Source organism: Taudactylus pleione, unplaced genomic scaffold, assembly GCF_031769625.1.
Source record: "Taudactylus pleione unplaced genomic scaffold, aTauple2 ptg000201l, whole genome shotgun sequence".
Taxonomy (NCBI): Eukaryota; Metazoa; Chordata; class Amphibia; order Anura; family Myobatrachidae; genus Taudactylus; species Taudactylus pleione.
Window position 1 is genome coordinate 756736 of NW_028284603.1, and position 24125 is coordinate 780860.

Below are 24125 nucleotides of genomic sequence, written 5' to 3' on the forward strand. Positions count from 1 at the left end.
ACCACTGTGGGAATAGTCGCTGGAATATCCCAATCCTCCTTTTCAAGGATCCCGAGGGCAGTGATGGAGGCCCTTTTTAAACACCTCCATCATTTTATTAAAATGCCATTGGATATGGGTTCCCTTAATGTGGTGAAAGCTAATTTTTACCAAATAGCTGGCTTCCCACACATCATAGGGGTTGTGGATGGCACTCACATACCACTTCAGTCTCCAGCAAGGCTGGAGGCTATATTTAGGAACCGCAAACACTTTCACTTGATGAATGTAATGGTGGTATGTGATACCTCCCTCCAGATCCTGTCCCTGAATGCAAATTCCTCGGCAGTGCACATGATTCCTTCGTCATCCAGCAATCAGGGATTTGGCACAAATTAAACAACCTACAAGCTGGTGATGCGTGGCTTCTGGGTAAGTTGACACCTTCTGTTGCAACCAATGCAAAGCTTGTTACACAATGGTCCTGATGTTTTTTTATCTGTTTTCACAGGAGACAGTGGTTACCCTTGCATGCCCTGGCTGCTCACTCCTTATTTGGCTCCCACACCAGGGCCACAAAGTCAGTATAATTCCACACTTACAGCCACCAGGCAGGTGGTGGAGCGCTATATCGGCCTTTTAAAAGGCCGATTCAGATGCCTCCACCGCTCTGGTGACGACCTCATGTATTTGCCGGCTATGGTTTCGAAAATTGTGGTCCTGTGTGGGATATTTCACAACATCGCCATAAGGAGTGGTGTCCCAATGCAGCCAGAGGATGCCTTGCCTGAGGACAGCCCCCCCGAGGTTGGTCGGAGGTCAGTATGTGGGGGGGCCATACGCGATGAAGTTGTGGCCAGATTTTTTAGGTAATTATTTCCTCATTTTGTTTAAAAATGCCACAATGTAGACATGTAATATTTTAAAGTACACTTTTAGCTGTTTTTTTGTTTTGTTTTTAATCCCTAAAATGACCATAAAAATCCATGCCTACTACCTGATCAACACAAATGACTTTATGTGGACACATTGGATATAACTTCGGGAACAATGATCTCTTCTCCTCATTTGTGGATTCATGTTGGCATGCTACTTCTTCAAACAGTTCCTGATTTTGTTTTTTTGGGGGGGTTTTGGTGTGTTTTTGACGTGTGTGTGTGTTTTGAATTTTTGAATTTATTGTGTGTATTCACTTGGTGTTTATTATTTGTGTGCATTAAAATTTTATTTTACGTTCACCAACCATTTCCATCGTAAATTACAACCAAGTGTAACCTGTTTCTAAAAATGCAAATTTGCTTAATGCCTAATACTGTAATTTCTTATTTGGAAAAGTTTAGTACCCTGCTTTGTTGCTAAAAACAAACACCAAAGGTATTATGGTGAATCAGTATGTTTGCAATTGTAGGCCTAAGCAGGTAGCTTTAAATTTAACATTACCCACACCAAAAAATAATCACATTTTGAGGTTACTTCTCCAAACCTATTGATATTGTTATGTGTTTAATGTGCAAGCTTACATACTTACTTGAGCTTTCGACAAACAAATTTACATTTCTTTAAAAATCAGGGACAAATAGTAGACTTATGTAAGGTTCAACAATCTAAGATTTACACACAAGGAATGAGACTTAAATAAATCAAAATAAATTTTATTTTTTACAACATTTTTATATCGAAAAAAAAAAAATTAGTGGCGCAGGCGCGCCAAAGTCTGATCCAAGGCCACAAGCATGGCAACGACATTGCCCCTCAAGATCTGCAAGCCAGCATAAATTTCTGCGTTACGCCTCTGGTCCTCTGTGGGTAAAAAAAATGTGCGGAATACTAAAATGACAACTTAATTTATATTTTACAAAACAAGTAAAAAATCAGACTATACCAAAAAAGGTGAAAAAAAACATCTCCTACACAAAAGGAATGCCAAACGAAAAGATTGTTGAAAAAAAAAAATGTTTCGAAAATAACACAAAAGAGAGTTACAACTACGCAAAAATACAACATTTGTTGGTACCGTAAACAAGAAAGACACAAATATGAGTGTTTGGACATGTGTCATATGTGTAAGGGGAAAACATCCTAGACATTGTTTCACAAAGATATATATCAAAAACATTAGAAATACTTTACAATTTTGAACTGCACACGGGCAAAAGGACAATATCAACCAAAAACAAAATAATGAAAAAACGGATGCCGGACTGTAGATAGACAGAAATTAGTTAGACAATGTGTAGATCTACCCCAGTTGTTAGACAGTCAATAGATCGACAGGTACAAAAGGTCGACAGGTACAAAAGGTCGACACACTAAAGGTCGACATGTAAGAAGGTCGACAGGTACAAAAGGTCGACAGGGTCAAAAGGTCTACATGGAAATGGTCGACACAAAAATGATCAACACTTTTTTTTTTTTTGGGTTAGGCACAGTGTCCAACGTCATTCCCTACCATCCAAGTGGGCATGGAGGGGGAATAAATCCATGTGGCGAGCGAAGCGAGCCACCGTGCCCACAGCGTGGCGAGCGAAGCGAGCCCGCAAGGGGCCGAATGGTATTTATGCAAAAAAATTTTTTTTTTTAAATGTGTCGACCGTTTCCGTGTCGACCTTTTCCATGCCGACCTTTTGTCCCTGTCGACCATTTGTACCTGTCGACCTTCTTACATGTCGACCTTTAGTGTGTCGACCTTTTGTACCTGTCGACCTTTTGTACCTGTCGATCTATTGACTGTCTAACAACTGGGGTAGATCTACACATTGTCTAACAAATTTTTGTCTATCTCTTATACCACACCCGAAAAAACAACCATAGTTTAAAAGGGAAACATACCGGTCATAATGCTGACTGGGCCTGGAGCCCCAAAATCGTCCTCATCAGAGGTGGGCCAGTGCAGCACGGATGGAGGAGGGGTTATTTGGGAGGAAGTTGAGGGTGAGGAAAAGAGAGGGGGGGGTGGAGGGGAGTGTGAAGTTGGAGGGATGGGAATGTGAGGAGAGGGAGGGGCCTCACGGTCGGCCAGGTCTGGGTTGGAGGGGGAATTTGGGGAAGAGTGGGCAGAGGATGTTTGGGTGGGAGTGGGGGATAGGGGACGAGCCCAACGTCGCTGGTGTTGGAGTCTGCGCTCAGCCCCTAAATGATGTAGAAAAATTTATATTATGACATATTTCATTTTTTTCAAAAAAATTTACACGCCAAAAAAAAACAAAAAAAAACCAAGGGCTATATGGTAAACATGCACACACAGGTATGTCTAAAATAAAGAAACAGGGCTATAAGGTAAACATGCACACACAGGTATGTCCAAAATAAAGAAACAGGGCTATACGGTAAACATGCACACGCAGGTATGCTTACATTTAAAATAAATAAAAAAAAAACACTTACTTTCAAAGATCTGCTGTCGCAAATTGGCCAACAGGCGTGGGGATCTGCGCCTCAGATCGGACCACCTTCTTTCAAGTTGGCCGATATTTCTGCGGTAGTCGAGCGCACGCAGGCGGCGCCGCACCTTCGCGTAGGCCATCCGCTTGCGGAGGTTAGTGATGGGGCGCGTGTAATTTGTGATTCTCTGGTCCATCACTTCAGTGAGGACCAGGAGTTCACGGCGACAAAAAGCGGCGGCTCTCATGATGGCAATGATTTTTTTTACACAAAACAGTTTTAATAAAGGTCCTAGAAAAAAATTGATTGGGTAATGTACTTTGTAAATTAACAGAAACCATTCTATTGGTTATTGTATGAGTCATGTGACCTACACCCTCACAAATATAATGTGAGTTATGATAGGCTTGATGCAGTGACACGCGTAAGCTAATTTAAATATAAAAAAAAAAATTGATAAATCGGCCTATAAAAAAAATGCAAAACAATAGTAGCATTCAAACCAACTTTTAATTTTGAACAACCATCCCCTTGGTACAATCGTACGTATTCTGCGGAAGCAATGACACACACTAACAATAATAAAGTTTATTGACATTGAAAAAAAAAACAGGATTGCAAACATGTGAATAACAATCAAGCTAATTAATATAGTGATTGCCATTAATCGATTCAAGTATGTTTGCAGAATGAAATAGCAGGCAATCGAAAACTGACAGGGCCACTTCCGGAATTGACTTGTGTGAGCGTTCCCTGCAACCAAAGAGGAGACGGACGGTCGCTATTTAGAATGTTCGCTAGCTAGAGGAGGGGTTGGGAGACTATGGGGCGGAAAATTAGCTGCGAACGAACATACGAGCGAGCGCTTGAATTTTATTATTTCCGCTCGTACGGCGGACGAGCGAACGGCCATTTGCGTCCGGGTCTGAATCAGGCCCTCAGTGTACTCCATTTGCCTCAACAGTCACCAGATCGCAGTACAATAGTACCTACAGAAAATGAATATCACTAGGATTAAATACTATAAAATCTAAGAATAAGGGGATTTTGTTGACAGAATAGATAAAGGTTTGAAATGAAAAAAGACTCTTTCATGGAGCACTCTTATACCCCAAAATAAGGATGTAATCACTTAAAACATCACTTTAATGTTTTTTTAAAAAAAACTCATTAAAATCGACTTACAAGATAGACACTAGAAACAATATAAAAATGTGTATATTGTGTGCAGACAAATAGACAAAGGGTCTGTTCTCTGTGCTGCTATCTCCTTTCCCTCTGTGGTATGTACTAAAAGTTTATCACAAGCATATAGTGTTATTTATTACATTATCACTGGCCAAATATAGACAAATGGAATACATGGAATTAGGGTCTATTACTCCTGCACAGATCTGGGCCAATCAAATAAAAGTCCTCTCATAGGCTGTCCAGTGGGAAGATTAATTTTGGTAATATTTATTAAACTCAAGTTACATTTGCCTGGCAACTCTTCAGGCAATTGTAGACTGTTCTCCAGAGAAAGTTGTGAATTATATTTTTGTTTAAGACCCGTATCATCATTTACACAACAACAGAGAGTTGAAATAGTTATGTCACCTTTTTAGTGTGATCCTCAGACTTGGGGGTCTATTTACTAAGCCTAGGATGGAGATTAAAGTGGATGGAGATAAGGTGCCAGCCAACCAGCTCCTAACTGTCATTTTTCAAACTTTATCTCCATCCAAGGCTTAGTAAATATTTGGGTTGGTCCCTAGATGTCCCATATTAAGTTCTGTTAAAGCATTTTACTATTTTGGTGGTGTTGTATGATGATACAGATAGGCTGGGTTTTTCAGAGGTACATCTTCGGGCTTTACAACAAAATCTGGTGAGAGTAGAGTACTGTATCATACTTCGGAGATGGGCCTCCCATTGAGAAATGAATGATTCAGCCCTTAAAAGTCACTTTAAACTTGGCTTGTCTGAACAAATACAAAATGTCCTTAGTCAGTACCCTGCCCTTGGGTATTAGAGGTCTATCTGCATAGATAGACGGATTAGCGAATGTGGCCAAGAGAAGAGGACAGCTTTATATAACTTAATGGCTAAGAATAAGCTTTCCTGTTATAACAATGAGCAGATTAGGGATTCTAGACTTTATCCTGAAAAACAAAGCAAGGAGAAGGTTAAAGATGTATATGTTTAGAGTTGGGAGAAAGTACATCTTATCTGTACTTGTCCACACAAGTAGGAAATTGCCAGAATCTTTGTAATATTTGGGAGGCTCCCTCGGGTTGATTGGTAAACACACTACCATGCTCCCTGCTGATTTGTGTTAAGTTATGTTCCACTCATGGTCATTTTTAAGTAACAACTTTGATATGTATAAAAAACAGAAAGTGGAACCAGCACGCCTAGAATTGGGATAAATGTGGGGATAAAATATGCAATCTTATAATTTTATGTCCCAAGCGCAGGTAATCCAAATCATTTTTTTTTTTACTGTACAACTTTTTTTTTTTTATAAATTCTTTATTTTTTAAAAAACAAAGACAAATTTTTATAGTCAAAAAGAAAAATATCAGTACAAAGCACAGTATTGCACAGAAAAAAACACAATAATACAGATCCATATTAAACATATAAAAAACAAATACCAAAACCTAAATAATATGATAAAGTGTAGAGTGCAACGTATTCCACCATAAAATAATCACAAAAATAAAAAAATAGTAAGGAAAGTGAACATATAGAGCTAAGAGGAGAAATAGGGAGGGGGGGGGTGATTCAAATAGACACTAAGTGCTTCGGTGTCCGAGACTGAACAACAAAAATATCTACAGTATAAGTTAAGATTGTGGAATGAGGGATGCATATGAGGCAGAGGATTTAAAATCAATCCAACTAAACCATAGACCAGTAAACTCAGAATGTTTCTCAGGGGCTCGAGTAGAGAATATCGTCCATGGTCATGTAGAAGTCAAGACGTTAACACCACTCCCACACTGTAGGTGGAGTCTGAGAGCGCCAGCGGACTGGGAGTACCGCCCCTGCAGCATTATTAATATGTCAAAATAGCGATTTTTTTGTATTTAATAATCGGTACAGATGTATGTGAAAGCAACCAGAAATCTGGGCCAGACGGTATAGCATGACCCAAGATCTCCGAAGCCAAGGCTATTATCTTACCTCAAAAGGGGATAATAAATGGACAATCCCACCAGATGTGCATCATCGTACCGGTTTCCCCAAGGCATCTCCAACAGAGAGGGGACACTGTGGGATAATATTTATGGAGAATGACCGGACAGCGGTACCATCTTGTCAGGACCTTATATTGCATTTCCAGAACCTCCAAACTGTTGGAACCCGCATGAGTAACTTGAAACACTTTGTCCCAATTAATTTGTATGCCCTTATGAGTAAAATCACTGTCCCAGGCCACTACAAAAAGAGGGTCATCAGTAAACATGTTATGTAACAAACTCTTGTATATACCCGAGATTATATGTGTGGGAGGCACCCGGAGGGAACACATAGTTTCAAAGGGTGTCCTATCCCTAGCAATTACTGAAAGACCCCCAGAAGAAGAAACAAAATACTGGATCTGAGTATAGGCCCAAAAACATTGTTGTGTATACTGTACAACTTTGATAATTTTACGGACCTATGTGTTTTCACCATTTCAGGGGCAAAATAACTGCACTTTTCATGAATATTTTTCTCAGGACACATCAGGTCCCGAAAAAAAAGTCCCTATAAGTGCCGGCATCGGACGGACTTCGGGGCTAATTGGATAGCCCCGGGGATCCATTAGTGCCCGAACAATGGCCCTGATTCAGAGCTGGACGCTCTGATAGAGCGCTCGCTCTGAATCAGGGCGATTTTTTTTTTTATTGGAGCAGCCTCCTGGCTGCTCGCATAGCTGTGGGTGACCACCCACAGCTATTGCGAGCGGCCAGGATGATGGTCGCGATGGTCAAGACCATTGCGACCATAGGGCTTGTGACGAGACCCTTGTGGTAGGGTATCGTGGCCGCAAGCCCCAGAGAGCTTCTGGCTCTAATAGAGCCGGAAGCTCTCCCACTGATATCACTGGTGATGTCAGTGGGGCCGCCCACAAACGGCAGGCGTTCGCATGGGAACGCCTCCGTTTGTGAAGCCACCCCCACGCCACGCCTCCAAAACAGTGCAAGCTGTCAATCAAAATCGACAGCCGCCCCCTTTTTGGTGCGAGACCTGGAGCGACGGAGCGCCCGTCGCTAGCCGGGTCTTGCGCATGTCATAGCCGGCTACGGCATGCGCATGCGCAGTGGCCTAACATCGACCCGCTCACGAACGCATAGCGCTCACGAGCGGGTCTGAATCAGGCCCAATATTCGGGGCTAATTGGATACCGCCCTAAGTGCTGTTATACAGTATGAGCTACAGTACCAATGTGCAATATCCTTTAATGAACTTTAATAGTTGGAAAAGCCCATGTATCATTGTGTGGTTTTCAGACCAGTTGGTTGTGGCCAATTTTCAACGGCTTTCAACTTTTCATGGTCGATTTGTAGACCCGTGCCTGAGAGAATATTCCCCAACAAAGGAACTGAGGTCCGGTTTAATAAGCATTTTTATTGGTGCAAGCTGCCACTAAATGGCCTGGGGAACCACAATATCAGCAAAGATTATTTTTCAGACTATATTCTCATTCTTCACTCGCTGGCTGCAGGGGAAACAAAAGTAGGGGCAACAGTATGTTCCGATCTCCCATTTATTTGCCTTTCTTCAGTTCTCTCACAGAAAGGGATGGCAATTTTATTACAGAGAAAAATAGATTCAGCAAGTGTGGAAGGTAACTCCCTGGGAGCAAACTCGTCTGTTACCGTGTCACCAAAGGTTGCGATCAAAGGCGATCAAAGGCATCTTTGCTCCAGTTCGACTCTGACAAAAGTCATTTCAAACACAAAATACCCTGGAAGTAACTCAAAGTGTATCAGATGTTGGTTTTAGGGAGATTGGCCTCAAATTAGGGGGAGGTTCACAAGAGTTTGATATGTCTGCGAATCAAAGAGAACTTGTATAAAATCTTCTCCAAGTGGCATTTGGTCCCTTCTCAGTTCCGTATCAATTCTCCGACCTCATGTGACCTTTGCTGAAGAGATTGCGGCATTTGAGACCTGTTCCTCCAAACCGTTCTTATTTTACTCTATCACGCCAATCCCTGGTGTATCAAAGCATAACCAGAAACTTGTAGGCTACATACTCGCAGCATCTAGATGTCTAATAACTCTCTGCTGGAAACAAGTGAGATCCTCCCAGGGTACCTTATCAACAGAGTTTGCCAGATCTACAAATGTGAAGATGACACAAGTATAATCCATGACTGTCCTAATCAATGTCTCAGTACTTGGAGTGGCTGGCCTACACACTCTAGCCCTGCATATGAAGACATTTACTAGCTTTTATTTATTATAGAGTACCAAATACATACTGGTTTGCAACTGTTTGTTATACAGTGAAATGTACTAATGCCCCCTTTCCGCTTCTATTTCTCTTCTGTAGCCTTTTCTTTGACTACTTGCTTGAAAATGTAATATATATTTTAATTTTATCAATGGAAAAATTGGATTGGACTCCTTTATAACAATAATTGGTATCTAGCAAGTTGAATTTATTATGTTTAATTCTTATTATAATGTTTTATTTATAATGCTCTAAAATACTAGCAAGCACTGTGCAGTCAAGGGATCATGATACAAACCAATGACATGAAACAGAAGTAGAGATGGTCCTGGCAAAACAAGCTTACAATGTAAGAATTGTGGGTTATATGTAATACATAAGGCAGCGCAATAGCAATTGCAGCTGTTGATGGGGATACACAGTCATGGGTATAGCTACAATGCTACTTCCTGGCTATTGATAACTTCACTCAAACCCGCTATGCATGTGCGAAGACCCCTTTCTCCAGTGACTTTTCCTTACAGAGTGCCTCATGCTCCAAGATGTCACTGGAAGTACTCCCATGTATATATGTTACATTTTCAAAATGGCTGCCTCTACTGTGCATAAATTCCTGCATACATTTATACCATACTTACCCTACTTTGAAATCCTTCCCTCGGGGGTTTCCTAAAAGTGAGATAGAAGTGGAAGGTGCGGAGGCACGACGCGTCATTGCAGGCCCGCCCCCACTTTGCAATAAACTGATTTACTCCTGCGAGCAACGGGAGGGACCATGATGACACTAAGGAAGTGGATGGGATCCAAGAGTCTGGTCTAGTCTCTCCGGTGTGGAGCTTATGATAGGATTCGGTGTTTAGACGCCTATCATTAGTCCCATGCTGGGATTTCACTGTTGGGAAGCCGGCGGTCATCGTTTCGACCGCCGGCTTCCTGACTACATCCCGCGCTGGAGAACTCTCTGAAATTCAGGAGTCTTATGGACATTGTTTCGGGAGTAAGGAAGTATGGTTTAATTTTGATTTTGGCTTAAGTGACCTCCTTACTAATACATTGTAAGTGATCAGCGATGATGAGTGCAGTGGACAGGCCGAATAAAACAACGTAGACAAAGGTCTACGTTTTGTGGTCATTTACTATTACAGTATGGTCTGAATAAAGGGAGATATTCTCTTTGCACTAGAATCTATTGTTAGAGATTGTTCTTTGGGGATTTTAGTGTCACCCTAGAGGGAGCGTCTCTCTCATTCACCAGATTATAAAAAGGGGGCTCCCAATACGAGAGCAGAAAATGGATTTGCTTGTGCAGGTGAGTAACTTCAGGTTCCTATTTGTGCTACAAAATGACATAACAGTAAGAAAAAGGTTACACTTATCTGGATGTGGTTTATGTCTGTTTAAAATATTTCCTTGTTGTAAAAGGTTTGTGTATAAATTGAATTGATAGGTACAGTAATCATAATAGTAACAAGAATAATTAAAGACATTCTGACCTGACATCTACTGAAATGTACTGTGCAGCTATGATGGGCACCAGAACAGGACACATAAATATAATGTGTTTTATACCTATGTGTATAAAAATGGCTCATTACACATACATTATTAATATTATTATCATAATGTCAATTTCTTATTTTATAAAAATTCGCAGTGTCCTAACAATTATTTTCATTATTAAAAATATATTTAATTTGCAGAAAAAAATTGTTAAAGAGAAATAAACTTGACATAATCTGTGTCTGAGACAACAGAGGTTATAGAGCCTTATATCCAGTATCCAGTCACACTGTCCTTCTTAAAAATAAATAAATATATACAGTATGTGAATTCCTAGAAACTATTTCAGCACAACTTAGGAAGATCCTGAAGACACAGGGAAAATCATCACTCAACAACTTTGATTATGTGGGGTGTGGTCCATAGACTGCAAACTCTCGCAAGCAGAGGCCTCCACACCCTTTGTCTAACACCTGCACCTCTGCCAACCTTGCCTTAAGGCCCCCATACACAAATTACTGCAATTCCCCGATCCACAGACGCCGGGGTTGGGGCATCGGTAAAATCCAACATGTTGGATTTCACCGATTTGATAATCATGATCAAATGTAATTGTGATCAGCAAATCGGGGAATTTCGGATCGGTAACCATCGATGGCGCACAAAACTCTGCACCAACGGGCAGTCTGAATGACTAGACGACATTGTTGGCATTGCTGACCGGCGGGATTGTCGACCGGTGGATCGGTGGTTCCGGTCCAATTGGAGGATCGGTGAATCGGGCGGCCCATTACTTGTTGTCCTTATGCATGGTTGTACTTTTCATGATTTTTAATTCTGACTGCCTGTCACTGCAGAGTTTTGCGCGCCTTACAAATAAATGATGATGATGATGCATACTGAACATTGTTGTTGTACGGTTCATTTTGTGCTCTGCCCAAGCAAGTTGCTGGACTTTTTTTTTCCTTTTGAGTGGACATCTTAAACCTTCATTTGGAACCATAGTCAAGAAAATAGTATTTTAATTCATGAGCATCGTACAGGAAAACAAGAAATGTAAAAATAAAATGCATTTTTTTGTGCAAATCCCTTATGAGCATTATGAATTAATTTATTCCACAATATACTGTAACCCCTCATTTTCCAGTATTCTGCAAATTATAACAGTCACAGGGACACAATATGTGCACTTTATTACTATAGCTATATAGATTAAAAAAAAAAAATCTCTATATTTATGTACATCTGAGATACCTGAGGTTCTAAGCTGCAGCCAAAATTTGTAACTTAGAACACTGTCGGAATAGGAGGAAAGTGATGAAGGTTCTACGTCCATGGATTCCTAACTGTGAGGCAGACCCCAATGTAGAGGTTACATTGATGATAGTTACAAGTTTTAAGCAAAATATACTGTACATTTTAACTAGATATGTTTTAAAATTGCTGTAACAATTTCCAATAAAGGGCTAATAACAGTTTCAGAAATCAGTTCACAAAGTAATATTTGCAAAACATAAAAATTGAAAACCATAAACCCTAATTATAATCATGTCCAGTGGTGAGGTCATGTTGGGGGTGTAGTGTCCTATGTCTGTATAGAGTATAATAGAAGTGTATTATGGTCATGTACAGTGATCAGGTCATGTTGGGGGTGTAGTGTCCTATGTCTGTATACAGTGTAATAGATGTGTATTATGATCATGTACAGTGGTCAGGTCATGTTGGGGGGTGTAGTGTCCTATATTTGTATACAGTGTAACAGATGTGTATTATGGTCATGTACAGTGGACAGGTCATGTTGGGGGTGTAGTGTCCTATGTCTGTATACAGTGTAATAGATGTGTATTATGATCATGTGCTGTACAGTGGTCAGGTCATGTTGGGGGTGTAGTGTCCTGTGTCTGTATACAGTGTAATAGATGTGTATTATGATAATGTACAGTGCTCAGTTCATGTTGGGGGTGTAGTGTCCTATGTCTGTATATAGTGTAATAGATGTGTATTATGGTCATGTACAGTGGTCAGGTCATGTTGGGGGTGTAGTGTCCTATGTCTGTATAGTGTGTAATAGAATTGTATTATGGTCATGTCCAGTGGTCAGGTCATATTGGGGGTGTAGTGTCCTATGTTGGTATAGAGTGTAATAGATGTGTATTATGGTCATGTACAGTGGTCAGGTCATGTTGGGGGTGTAGTGTCCTATGTCTGTATAGAGTGTAATAGATGATTATTATGGTCATGTACCATGGTCAGGACATGTTGGGGGTGTAGTGTCCTATGTCTGCATACAGTGTAATAGATGTGTATTATGATCATGTACAGTGGTCAGGTTATGTTGGGGGTGTAGTGTCCTATGTCTGTATAGAGTGTAATAGATGATTATTATGGTCATGTACCATGGTCAGGACATGTTGGGGGTGTAGTGTCCTATGTCTGTATACAGTGTAATAGATGTGTATTATGATCATGTACAGTGGTCAGGTCATGTTGGGGGTGTAGTGTCCTATGTCTGTATACAGTGTAATAGATGTGTATTATGATCATGTACAGTGCTCAGGTCATGTTGGGGGTGTAGTGTCCTATGTCTGTAGAGAGTATAATAGATGTGTATTATGGTCATGTACAGTGGTCAGGTCATGTTGGCGGTGTAGTGTCCTATGTCTTTATATAGTGTAATAGATGTGTATTATGGTCATGTACAGTGGTCAGATCATGTTAGGGGTGTAGTGTCCTGTGTCTGTATAGAGTGTAATAGAAGTATAGTATGATCTTGTACAGTGGTCAGGTTATGTTGGGGGTATAGTGTCCTATGTCTGTATATAGTGTAATAGATGTGTATTATGATCATGTACAGTGGTCAGGTCATGTTGGGGATGTAGTGTCCTATGTCTGTATAGTGTGTAATAGATGTGTATTATGATCATGTACAGTGGTCAGGTCATGTTGGGGGTGTAATGTCCTATGTCTGTATAGAGTGTAATAGATGTGTATTATGGTCATGTACAGTGGTCAGGTCATGTTGGGGGTGTAGTGTCCTATGTCTGTATACAGTGTAATAGATGTGTATTATGGTCATGTACAGTGGTCAGGTCATGTTGGGGGTGTAGTGTCCTATGTCTGTATACAGTGTAATAGATGTGTATTATGATCATGTACAGTGCTCAGGTCATGTTGGGGGTGTAGTGTCCTATGTCTGTAGAGAGTATAATAGATGTGTATTATGGTCATGTACAGTGGTCAGGTCATGTTGGCGGTGTAGTGTCCTATGTCTTTATATAGTGTAATAGATGTGTATTATGGTCATGTACAGTGGTCAGATCATGTTAGGGGTGTAGTGTCCTGTGTCTGTATAGAGTGTAATAGAAGTATAGTATGATCTTGTACAGTGGTCAGGTTATGTTGGGGGTATAGTGTCCTATGTCTGTATATATTGTAATAGATGTGTATTATGATCATGTACAGTGGTCAGGTCATGTTGGGGATGTAGTGTCCTATGTCTGTATATAGTGTAATAGATGTGTATTATGGTCATGTACAGTGGTCAGGTCATGTTGGGGGTGTAGTGTCCTATGTCTGTATAGAGTGTAATATACTGTAATTGTATTATGATCGACATATAATGGTATTTCTGTGACAAAGGGATTCATTTACTGCTAGAAGATGCGCTTGTTACCATAATTCTTTAATTGAAATATATAATGCGATTTCCAGTCAAATTGCTTGGACGAGATTTAATTAATACAAAAAATACTCACCTGAAGTACTGTTTAGGTTATGAGTAAACATATTTGTGTTTTTCATTTGTATTTTAAATTGGCAGCATATTATTATAATATCCAGAAACGTGGCACACATATATTATGTTTATGATGGTATCAGGGGCGTATCTACCCATTGGCCAGGATGGCACTCGCCAGGGGCGCCGACCGAGGTAGGGGCGCCGCCCAGCGGTGCCACACATGGCCAAGGGGTAGAATTGCATAGTAGTTTGCCGATCCACCATGTTTTTTAATGTAATCATTGCCCGCCCAGTCAGGAACGCGTTACCTCTGCCTGTCCGGGAGGACCTGCATCTTGTTCCCCAGCTCCGCCTCCCCTGCTATACTACCAATGGGATCAGAGCGCGGCAGTGACGTCATGATGTCTGGCCGTGCATGATCATACAGTGTGGAGAGGAGCAGTTTCCCTGCCAGCGCGCCATCTAAATAGACGGTGCATGGTGCCCACCTGCCATCTGAGACCACTGTGGCGGCGGAGTCATGATGGACGCTCACTCTACCACCCACTGCCTCCCGAGTCCCAGAATGCCGGTGCGGCACTCTCCGTGACGTCGACGCTGCCGCGCAATGCGCTGGGGGGAAGAGAAGACCCGGGACATGGGGGAGCGGCCTGAACCTGGAGGTACAGCAGCAGGTGAGTCACTGGAGGGGTGAGAGGAAGAAGAAGGGAGTCACTGGAGGGGGGAGAGGTGAGTCACTGTGGGGAGGGGCATTACAAATTGTGTTTGTGTAAAGGCATTACAATATGTGGCATTATGTGTAGAGGGCATTTACTGCGTGGCATAATGTGTAAGGGGAATTACTGTATGGCATAATGTGTTATAAGGGGCACTACTACAGTGTGACATAATGTATATAAGGAGCACTACGTGAATGGACTCTGTGTGGCATAGCATACATACTCTGGCAGCGCCATATTCACAAACTGCTGCAGTGTAAGGCGAGTAAGGGGCAGTAATGTGTGGCTTAATTTTAATTGGGGGAGTTAATGCATGACCACGTTCCTTCCCCACAAGGCCACGCCCCTTTTGCAGAGTGCGCTGTCCATAATTACAATATGGGGGGCGCCAGTCCATTACTTTGCCATGGGCGCTCGGACCCCTAGATACACCACCACTCTTTGTGACATCTTTATATCATATCACATTGTCGTCCTTGTATATCCAATGTCATTCGCTCCAACAAAAACATATTTGAAAAAAGTAAATGCTCAAAGCAGGAGATGACTTGATCTTGTGGGAGGCAGCGGCCTGTCCACTCGTGTGATGAAGTTAGTGAGGACCGGTTTCCATATGACAGGGTCAGGGTTACCATGAAAGGTGAGAAGGAGCAGGATCCCCAACAGTACAGAGTATTGGTGTGAGGCCCCTTTCAAACTGATGGGAAGAGACTGTGGCGTCAGACGCAATGCTCTATGAAATGGAATTCATACATCCACCATCTTTGACATTTTCTACAACCCCACCCTCATATAATATGCTCCACCATATAACAAATCAAGGGGTCTTTCTGTGATCCCCATTACCAAAGCCAAGAGATGGCTCATGTTGTAGCTCATAGAGTTGATGGCCTAATTCATCCATATCACTTCAATACAGCTCTGTCAATAGATTCAATGGAGCTCCATGGAAGAGCAATGGATGGGAAAATGAGCATGCTACCATATTGTCCACCTCCCAGATTCACGTGAAAGGCGCCGGGGGCTGGGAAGGGGGGACATATTATACTTTTTTTTTTTAAATAATTTTATTCGATTTTTCAGGGTATCATAAGCAAAGCACAACTGCATATAAAATAACAGTATATTCAAAAGACACAAAATGGCATAGTATTTAATGTCACAAAAAAAAGAGCACGAACACAGATAGGCTTCGCAAATATAAATCGAATCAAACCCCTATTTATTTTGTATGTGATAAGAAATATCACTATCAGGAAAGAAGAGAAGGAAAGAAAGACAAGGGGAAACAGAGAGGAGGGAGAGCGAGGTAGGGTTAGTAAGGAACAATAAGGGGGTTAAAGGGCAGGAAGAGAAGAGTTGGCATGGGAAGTCACCTCCAAGAGGCCATTCTAGGCTAATGATACGACTCCTGATAGGCTAACCAAGGAGCACATGTCTCCGTAAACTTAGCTACATCTTCATGTATTTGGCTAGTGATATATATTCTAGATTATAAGTATGCCAGATCAAGCCCTGTAGGGCAGCTATGGATGGAGGGTCCAGTTTTTTCCAAGATGATGCAATCGCACAATTAGCAGCATTGAGAATGTGCCTAATAAGAAATTGGGTAAGTTTATCACAACTATTGACAGAACGTGGGAGAAGGGAAAAGGATAAACACGGGGGAATGGAGACACTCGTGACCTGTAAAATCAACCTATGCACTTTCTCCCAATAGCCTTTAATTTTAGGGCAATGCCACCAGATGTGAGCCAGGGACCCCTCACCTCCACAGCCCCTCCAGCACCTATCTGAGGACTGAGGGAAGATAGCCCGAATTCGTGTGGGGACTAGATACCACCTATACATTCTCTTGTATGTGTTTTCCTTAATTCTAACCCATGTGGAAGACTTCGCCATCAGCTCGCGAATTCTGATCCATTCTTTAGGTTCCAAGGAAACTCCCATGTCTCTTTCCCAGGCCAGCTCGTTCGGCTCCTTTAGGGGCCGGTTATGACCTAAGAGGAGGTTATAGAAAGTGGAGATAAGCCCTTTAGAGCCGGAGCGAAGTAAACAGAGGGATTCTAAAAGAGAATAAGATGGGTGAGACCCTGAACCAAATACTGTGGTAAAAAGATGACGCATTTGGAGATATTGGAAGAACTATCTTGTTGGAATTCCTAACCTGTCTTGTAGATTGGAGAACTCAGGAAACGGGCAAACAGGAGCAATATCTCTCAAAAATGTAATATCATTTGCCGTCCAAGAAGAGAAAGATTTAGGATCCAATCCAGGTACAAAGTCCTTATTATTCCATAATGGAGTCATGGCGGGGCGATTCTGAATCAAGACAAATGTCCTATTGCAGTAGTCCAAAATAGACAGAGAGAAGCGAAGAGTTGGAGGAATAGAAAGGGAGGGCGGCCTACACTTGTGATCCATCCAGAAGAGAGAGTAGGGGGAGTGAAAAGAAAGAAGCTGAGCTTCTAGGTCCACCCAACCCCTTGTGGAAGACGCAGCATGTGACAGGACAGCATGAGTTAAGTGGACAGCTAAATAGTATTTGTGGAAGTTTGGTAGTCCCAGACCCCCCTCTCTACTACGGTAACATAAGATACGAAAAAGGACTCTAGGTTTACGGCCCAACCAGCCAAACTTGGAAACCATCTGCTGCAAGTTAGCTAGAAAAATTGAGGGGACTCTGACTGGGAGCGTCTGAAACAGGTACAGAAATCTCGGGAGCACATTCATTTTGATGGCGTTTACTCGTCCGATCCAAGAAATAAAATGAGCTCCCAAGGTGTTCAGATCTCGGCGGATCTTATCTAAGAGAGGAGGAAAGTTAGCAGCAAATAACTTGTCGTAAGTGTTGGTGAGGTGGACAACATGATATTTTATAGATCGGGAACACCATCTAAAAGAATAGGAGCTACGCAAATGAGAGATAGTCATGGGGTCCAAGAGTATAGGTAAGGCTTCCATTTTATCTTGGTTTATTTTAAAATTTGACAGGCGACCGTAGGAATGGATTTCTTCAAAGACCGCAGGGAGAGAAGAAACGGGATGGGTCAAGGTGAGATGGACATCGTCCGCGTAGAGAGCCACTTTATGGTGGGCTCGATCCACTGAAATGCCCGTGATTGCAGGGTTGTTTTGCGAATGCTTGCTGCTAGAGGCTCCATGATCAGAGCAAAGAGGAGTGGCGACAGAGGACAACCCTGACGGGTGCCATTTAAAATATTGAAAGGCGATGAAGCAAATCCGTTGGCCAGGACTAAAGCCGTAGGATTAAAATATAGAGAGGCGACACCATTTATAAAGTTCCCTTTGAAACCAATTGCATGAAGAGTGGATCTCAAGAAGGTCCAATCGACCCTATCAAAGGCCTTCTCGGCATCTAAGGCCACCACCAGGGCAGAAACTGACTTCGTGTTAGCAAAATTAATGAGGTCGATGACCTTCCTGATATTATCAAAGGCTTGTCGGCAAGGAATGAATCCCACTTGATCTTGGTTAACCAGGGAGGGGATAACACGAGCAAGACGAGAAGCCAGGAGCTTAGCGAAAATTTTCAGATCAACATTCAGAAGGGATATTGGTCTGTAGCTAGCACACGAGTCGGGGTCTCTACCTTCCTTATGAATAACCACTATCTCAGCCCTGGTGGTGGCCTCATCAAACTTCCGACCTAACAGAATAGAGTTATATAGGTTTAACAGTAGAGGGGAAAGGGAGGGAAGAAATTTCTTGTATAGAGCCGCAGTAAATCCATCCAGACCAGGGGCAGAGGAGGACTTCATAGACTTCACTACCCGTTCCAGTTCATCATATGTAAAGTCTTCATTGACGGCAGATAAGTGTGACGAGGATAAACGAGGCAATCCACAAGAGGTAAGATATGTATTGGTGGCTGCAGAGTGAGAAGAAGGGGAAAGATCTTGATTTTGAAGAGAATAAAGTGAAGAGTAAAAATCTCTAAAAATATTAGCAATGGATTTGGGATCATATTGAGGGCAACCTGCAGGGTCTAGAATTTTCAGGATCCTATTTTTGGTGCACTTAGTTTGGAGCTTACGAGCTAAAATTCTATCTGCCTTATCTCCACGTTCTTAGAATCTTTGTTGCATCCATTTGAGAGTATGGGACGCCTTCGATGAAAGAAGTTGGTTCAGTTGTGCTCTACTAGACCGAACTTGGTGAAAGAATTTATCTCTAGGAAACCTCTGGCACTTCTCAGTCAAGACCGAGATTTTAGCCTATAGATTGTAGATTTCCTTCCTTTCCACTTTTCTACGGGTAGAAGAGATTTGAAGGAAATGGCCCCGAAGCGTAGCTTTTAGTGCTGCCCAATTAATCGCATGTGAAGTATGGTCAGGGTCATTATGTTGATTAAAATCAGAGATAGCCTGAAGGATTTGGGTATGAACATCTGAATGCAGAAGGAGAAAGTCGTCTAGTCTCCAATTAAACCTATGGGGGCCAATGGAAGGGAACTCTAGGTCCAACAACACTGCCGAGTGATCGGACCAGGAGACCGGGGAGATCTCTGAGCTATGTAGAATGGGAGTTGTGGTATGATCAACCAGAAAGAGATCTATTTGAGAGAAAACCTTATGCGAGTGGGAGTAATGTGAATATTCGCGAGCTGACGGATACAGGACCCTCCAAGAGTCATATAAATTGTATAGATTAAGGAGCGAGGTTAATTTATTGGATTCCCTAAACTGAGTAGGAGAGGAGCCAGAGGGAGCAGTTCGATCCATATGGGAGGAGAGGATCGCGTTAAAATCTCCACCAATTATTACTCTGCCTCTCGCAATTTTAAACAGCTTAGAGAAGACCATGGAGAGAAAGGCACCCTGGGAGGCATTGGGAGCATAAATATTTGCAATCGTCACTGGGGCTCTACCAATAGAACCAACAAGAAAGAGATAACGACCCTGGGGGTCTATGTGCGAGGTTTCAACAATGAACGGGGAGGACTGATTAATAAGGATGGCAACCCCTTTGGATTTATGGTCTAGACGCATTATAGGCATGCGGAAAAGTTTTATTCGTTAATTGTGGGTGGGTTTTCAAAAAATGAGTCTCCTGTAACAGTGCTATAGGAATGCGTCAACGCTCCAGACACTGAAGGGCCATAGTGCGTTTATGGGGAGAATTTAAACCGTTAACATTAAGGGAGATTAGTTTCAGGGACATTGGGAAAATAACAGATGAAGCTCAGAACATATGATAGTAAACCACCTGGGAGACACCCAAATCCAAATGGGTTGAAACAGCAGAGTGAAAAGGACAGAGGGGAGGTTGTTAGTAGTGGAGAGAGGGTAGAGAAGGAACTGCGTCTGATCTACAGGCCGCAGAAGGTGCACCATAGAAACAGCGCATCCTGTACACTTGTTCGGTAGCCCAGAGAACATGGACAAGCATAAAACAATGCAAACAGAACATAACAGTACAATATTTCAATATTATGTAGAAATATGGAGAGAAACAAGTAGACAGAAAATATAGAAAGAGGTCAAGGAGAACCAATATAGACAAGTATATTAGATGTCGTAAGAGGAAAAGGAACCCACACAACCATTAGGACATATTATACTAAGGAGATGTTGTCCAAAACTGGAAAATCCCTTTAAAGGCCTTAACAAATACTATGGGGCCCATTTATTAATGATCACATTTTGCAATGCGATCGGGGCATCCAGTACCGTTCATGATCGCATTGCAAAATGCGATCATAGCGGCTGAATGTATGTACCGGAACATGCAGGGAGATGGGCTCCGAAAGGAGCCCGTCCCTGCGATGTGGCCGGAGTGCATGCGGGGCTGCCGCGCATGCGCAGTTCTGCCGACTGCACATAAGCGGCGCCCATTGCCGGCGGAGGGATCTGGGTAATCCCTCCGCCGGCTGAAATGCGGTAAGTCCCCATAGACTACAGCGGCTAACGCTATCTTCAGATAGCGTTAGCTGCTGGTGCCAATATCAGGAGTGCTTCGCATTCCCGATATTGATGCATTTGGCAGCATCGCATCCCCCATAGAAACCTATGGGGGAGGCGGCTGCCGGCGGCAATGGAGGGAACGCAGCAGGTATCGGAGATACCTGCTGCGGTCCCTCCTTCATACATCCGGGGGATACTTAGTATTTGAGGTAAACCCCCGAAAACACCCGTTTACCTCAAATTAACTTTGATAAATGGTCCCCTGTATGTCTACAATTGTCCTGCTGAAATGTTTTCATCAACATTAATCTATGTAACCAGTCACGCTATGGGGTTGATTCATGCCGTGTCTATTAGCAGTTGCCCCTCTGCAACTTTATGCTAAAACAAAGCCCTTTCCTGGTGGACATCCATATGTCTGACTGTGCAAGGACTGAGACGCCCATTGGTGGGTCTAGCGATGCCACCCTTGGTCGCACCTTCGAAATTTGTACCAACCTTATGACAGGTACAGTTTCTTGGTCCGACCGAATATGGACTCCAAGGATGAGTGGCTGTCTATGCAACCACTTTCCCCGACACACCCACCCATGACATTCCCATAAAACACCCACAAGCCTCCTCCTCCTTTCTGTGACTGTGCATTTTTGATGCGCCTCAAACGCAGCTCCGACTCTGTGCGCTCGCTATTTGGACGCATGCTCAGTCTGATATAGACGCTTTCGCAGAAGAAAGAAAAACGCTCCACTTCGTCCGACTTCGGTCGTGCGTGAGACTCAGAATCACACCCTGTGTTGATTGCTTCTCATGAAATTTTTACTCCCCTGGTGTTTGATGATTTGCATGCTATATGAATAAATTTGCATGAATTATATATTAATAAAGACTGCATCAAAAACTATTTGTTTTCTCATTACAGAATTCAGAGGCAGCCAGTGATGTGGGACAGCAGAACCAGACCCCGGTCACATATTTCATTGTTAAAGGGATTTCAGATGTCCCTGAGCTCCAGGCTTTGGTCTTCCTCATGGTCCTGGCCATCTATCTCATTACGGTGAGCGGAAACACAACCATTCTAATGCTGGTCTGCTTGGACCCTCGTCTACACACTCCCATGTACTTCTTTCTAGGCAACTTGTCCTTTCTTGACGTGTTCTGCTTGACGATCACATTACATAAAATACTTTTATCTTACATGGTCGGAGATAAAACTGTTTCCTTCACCAACTGTATGTCACAAATGTACCTCTTCTCCTCCCTGACCTGCAATGAGCTGTTGATACTGACCGCCATGAGCTATGACCGGTACGTGGCTATATGCAACCCTTTCCACTACCACACAGTTATGAACAGCAGAGTCTGCGTTCTCTTGGCTTTCGTCTGCTGGATCCTTGGTTTTATAGAAGTCATACCACATATGTGGGCAATATCACGCTTCTCATGCTACAAGTCCAACGAGATAAACCACTACTTCTGTGACATTTTGCCAATCATGAAACTGTCTTGCAGTGACACCACTCTTTTGAAGCTTATTATTTTTGTTGAGGGGCTGTTACTTGTCAGTTTTACCCCCTTCCTTCTTACCTTCATCTCCTACGTCTTCATTATTGCCACCATCCTAAGGATCCGTTCCAGCTCTGGGAGACGTAAAGCCTTCTACACGTGTTCCTCCCATCTCACAGTGGTGATCATTCTCTACATGAGCCTGGTCTGCCAGTATCTCAGACCGAGCTCCACAGACACCTTGAATTCCAACAAACTTTTCTCCTTATTTAACACAGCTGCCGTCCCTGTCCTAAATCCATTTATTTACAGCTTGAAAAACAAAGACGTGAAGTCAGCAGTGAGAAGGCAGCTAAAAGGGCTAATGTTAGTATAAACTAAGTGTTATATTTTGACTTAAAAAGAATTGGTATTAGTGATGACTATTTCGGTGGACTCAAGTGAACTCAAGGGAACCACAGTAAACTCTAGCAGACTTACTCTTTGGAGTTTGTGGCTACGCATACAGTTGCCAAAAACATTCACAGTAAAGAAGTCAGATGTTTTTCAAAACTATGTCACACTTGTTATTTTCAATGGTAATGGTGTTTTCCTAAAACACAAAATAAAATGAATTTAGTTGTCTTCATGTCAGGCATTAAACTCTCCAGCTCATAGTTTTGTTGCATACCAACAATCTATATTAACCTTATTTTAGTAAAAGTTGATGCCGTAACAGACCTTGCACTAAAGCTATGTCTGTCTGTCTTGGCGAAGTTCCTGGAGATCACCCTCACCTCTCCGAATTGCGGGTAATCTCCAGCACATGCACATGCACCTTCTGCAGTGCTGCTGCTCTGGTGTCCCAGTCAGTTCCCGCTGCCTCCAGGATCCTTGCCCACCGCCCAGCAGCGGCAGCATCCTCCCTCCCCAGCTCCGCACACACTGCCATGTGCTGGGGAGTGAGGCTGCTGCCGGGCAGAGATCCTGGAGCAGTAGCCGGCCATGTGATGAGCTGCTGTTACAGGTGGGGCCAATCGCTTCCACGTCCATATACTGAGCCTATACTGTGCCCTGTGCCTATATACTGAGCCATCCTTTATATATATATATATATATATATATACATATGTATTTATATACATATATGTGTATGTGTATGTATATATATATATATATTTTTTTTTTTTATAATAATCAGGCTGAATCTAAAAAAAATCTGAAAATTCCGATAATTCCGGTGGGGGGGGGGGGGTCATGGGTCAGGGACTACAGCTCAAAATAGATATATATAAGGTGAGTATTAAGCATACTTAAAAGTTGAATTTGTAAAGCTTGTCTAAATCCAATGAAGTTAATGGTGTAGCCCTCTGTCAGGATTCCAATTCACCAATACAGGACTTAGCACAATCTGGAATATAGCCCCGTAACAGACTCATAGGGCCGGATTCAGAGTTGTATGCTGTTAACAAAGTTGCTGCGTCCTTGGACACAGCAGCAATGCTAACATCTGCTAACTGTGGTGTAGAGTCTTCCTTGGTGAGCAAACAGTATCATCTAATGCATTTCATTTGGAAACAAATTTCCACAGGGTGATCCCTTAGGAAGTTTGTTTCCAAATGAAATGCATTGGATGATCCGGTTTTGCTCACCAGGGAAGGCTCTACACCACAGTTCATAGTTTCCTATTGGACATTCATGATAAGGACCTGGATGAACCACTCTGTTTTATTCATATGCTTTGTGTCAAGTTTTTTATATTGTATGTGTTTTTTATCATTTACAGTATGTTCAATATAAAATTATTTTACTACTACACTATGAGTCTTTTTGGTGTGTCTGATGCCGGGCTACATTCCAGATTTTGCTAAGCCCCGCTCTGACCCATCCTGCAACTGCCATTAAGTGCACTGTGATTCCCTGTTTAGCAAGTTGGAGCCTCGGCAGTGAGTGACAGGGAGCTGC

At 42.4% G+C, this 24125-nt stretch overlaps 1 protein-coding gene across 1 annotated transcript; it reads left to right on the top strand.

Annotated features, from left to right (window-relative positions):
* Window positions 1–19949: 19949 nt before the first annotated feature.
* LOC148518145 (olfactory receptor 6C74-like) lies at window positions 19950–22557 on the top strand. The gene is made up of 2 exons (XM_088477437.1): window positions 19950–20099; window positions 21598–22557. The coding sequence occupies exons 1-2, from the start codon at window positions 19950–19952 to the stop codon at window positions 22555–22557; spliced, it is 1110 nt and encodes a 369-aa protein (XP_088333563.1).
* The last annotated feature ends 1568 nt before the right edge of the window (window positions 22558–24125 follow it).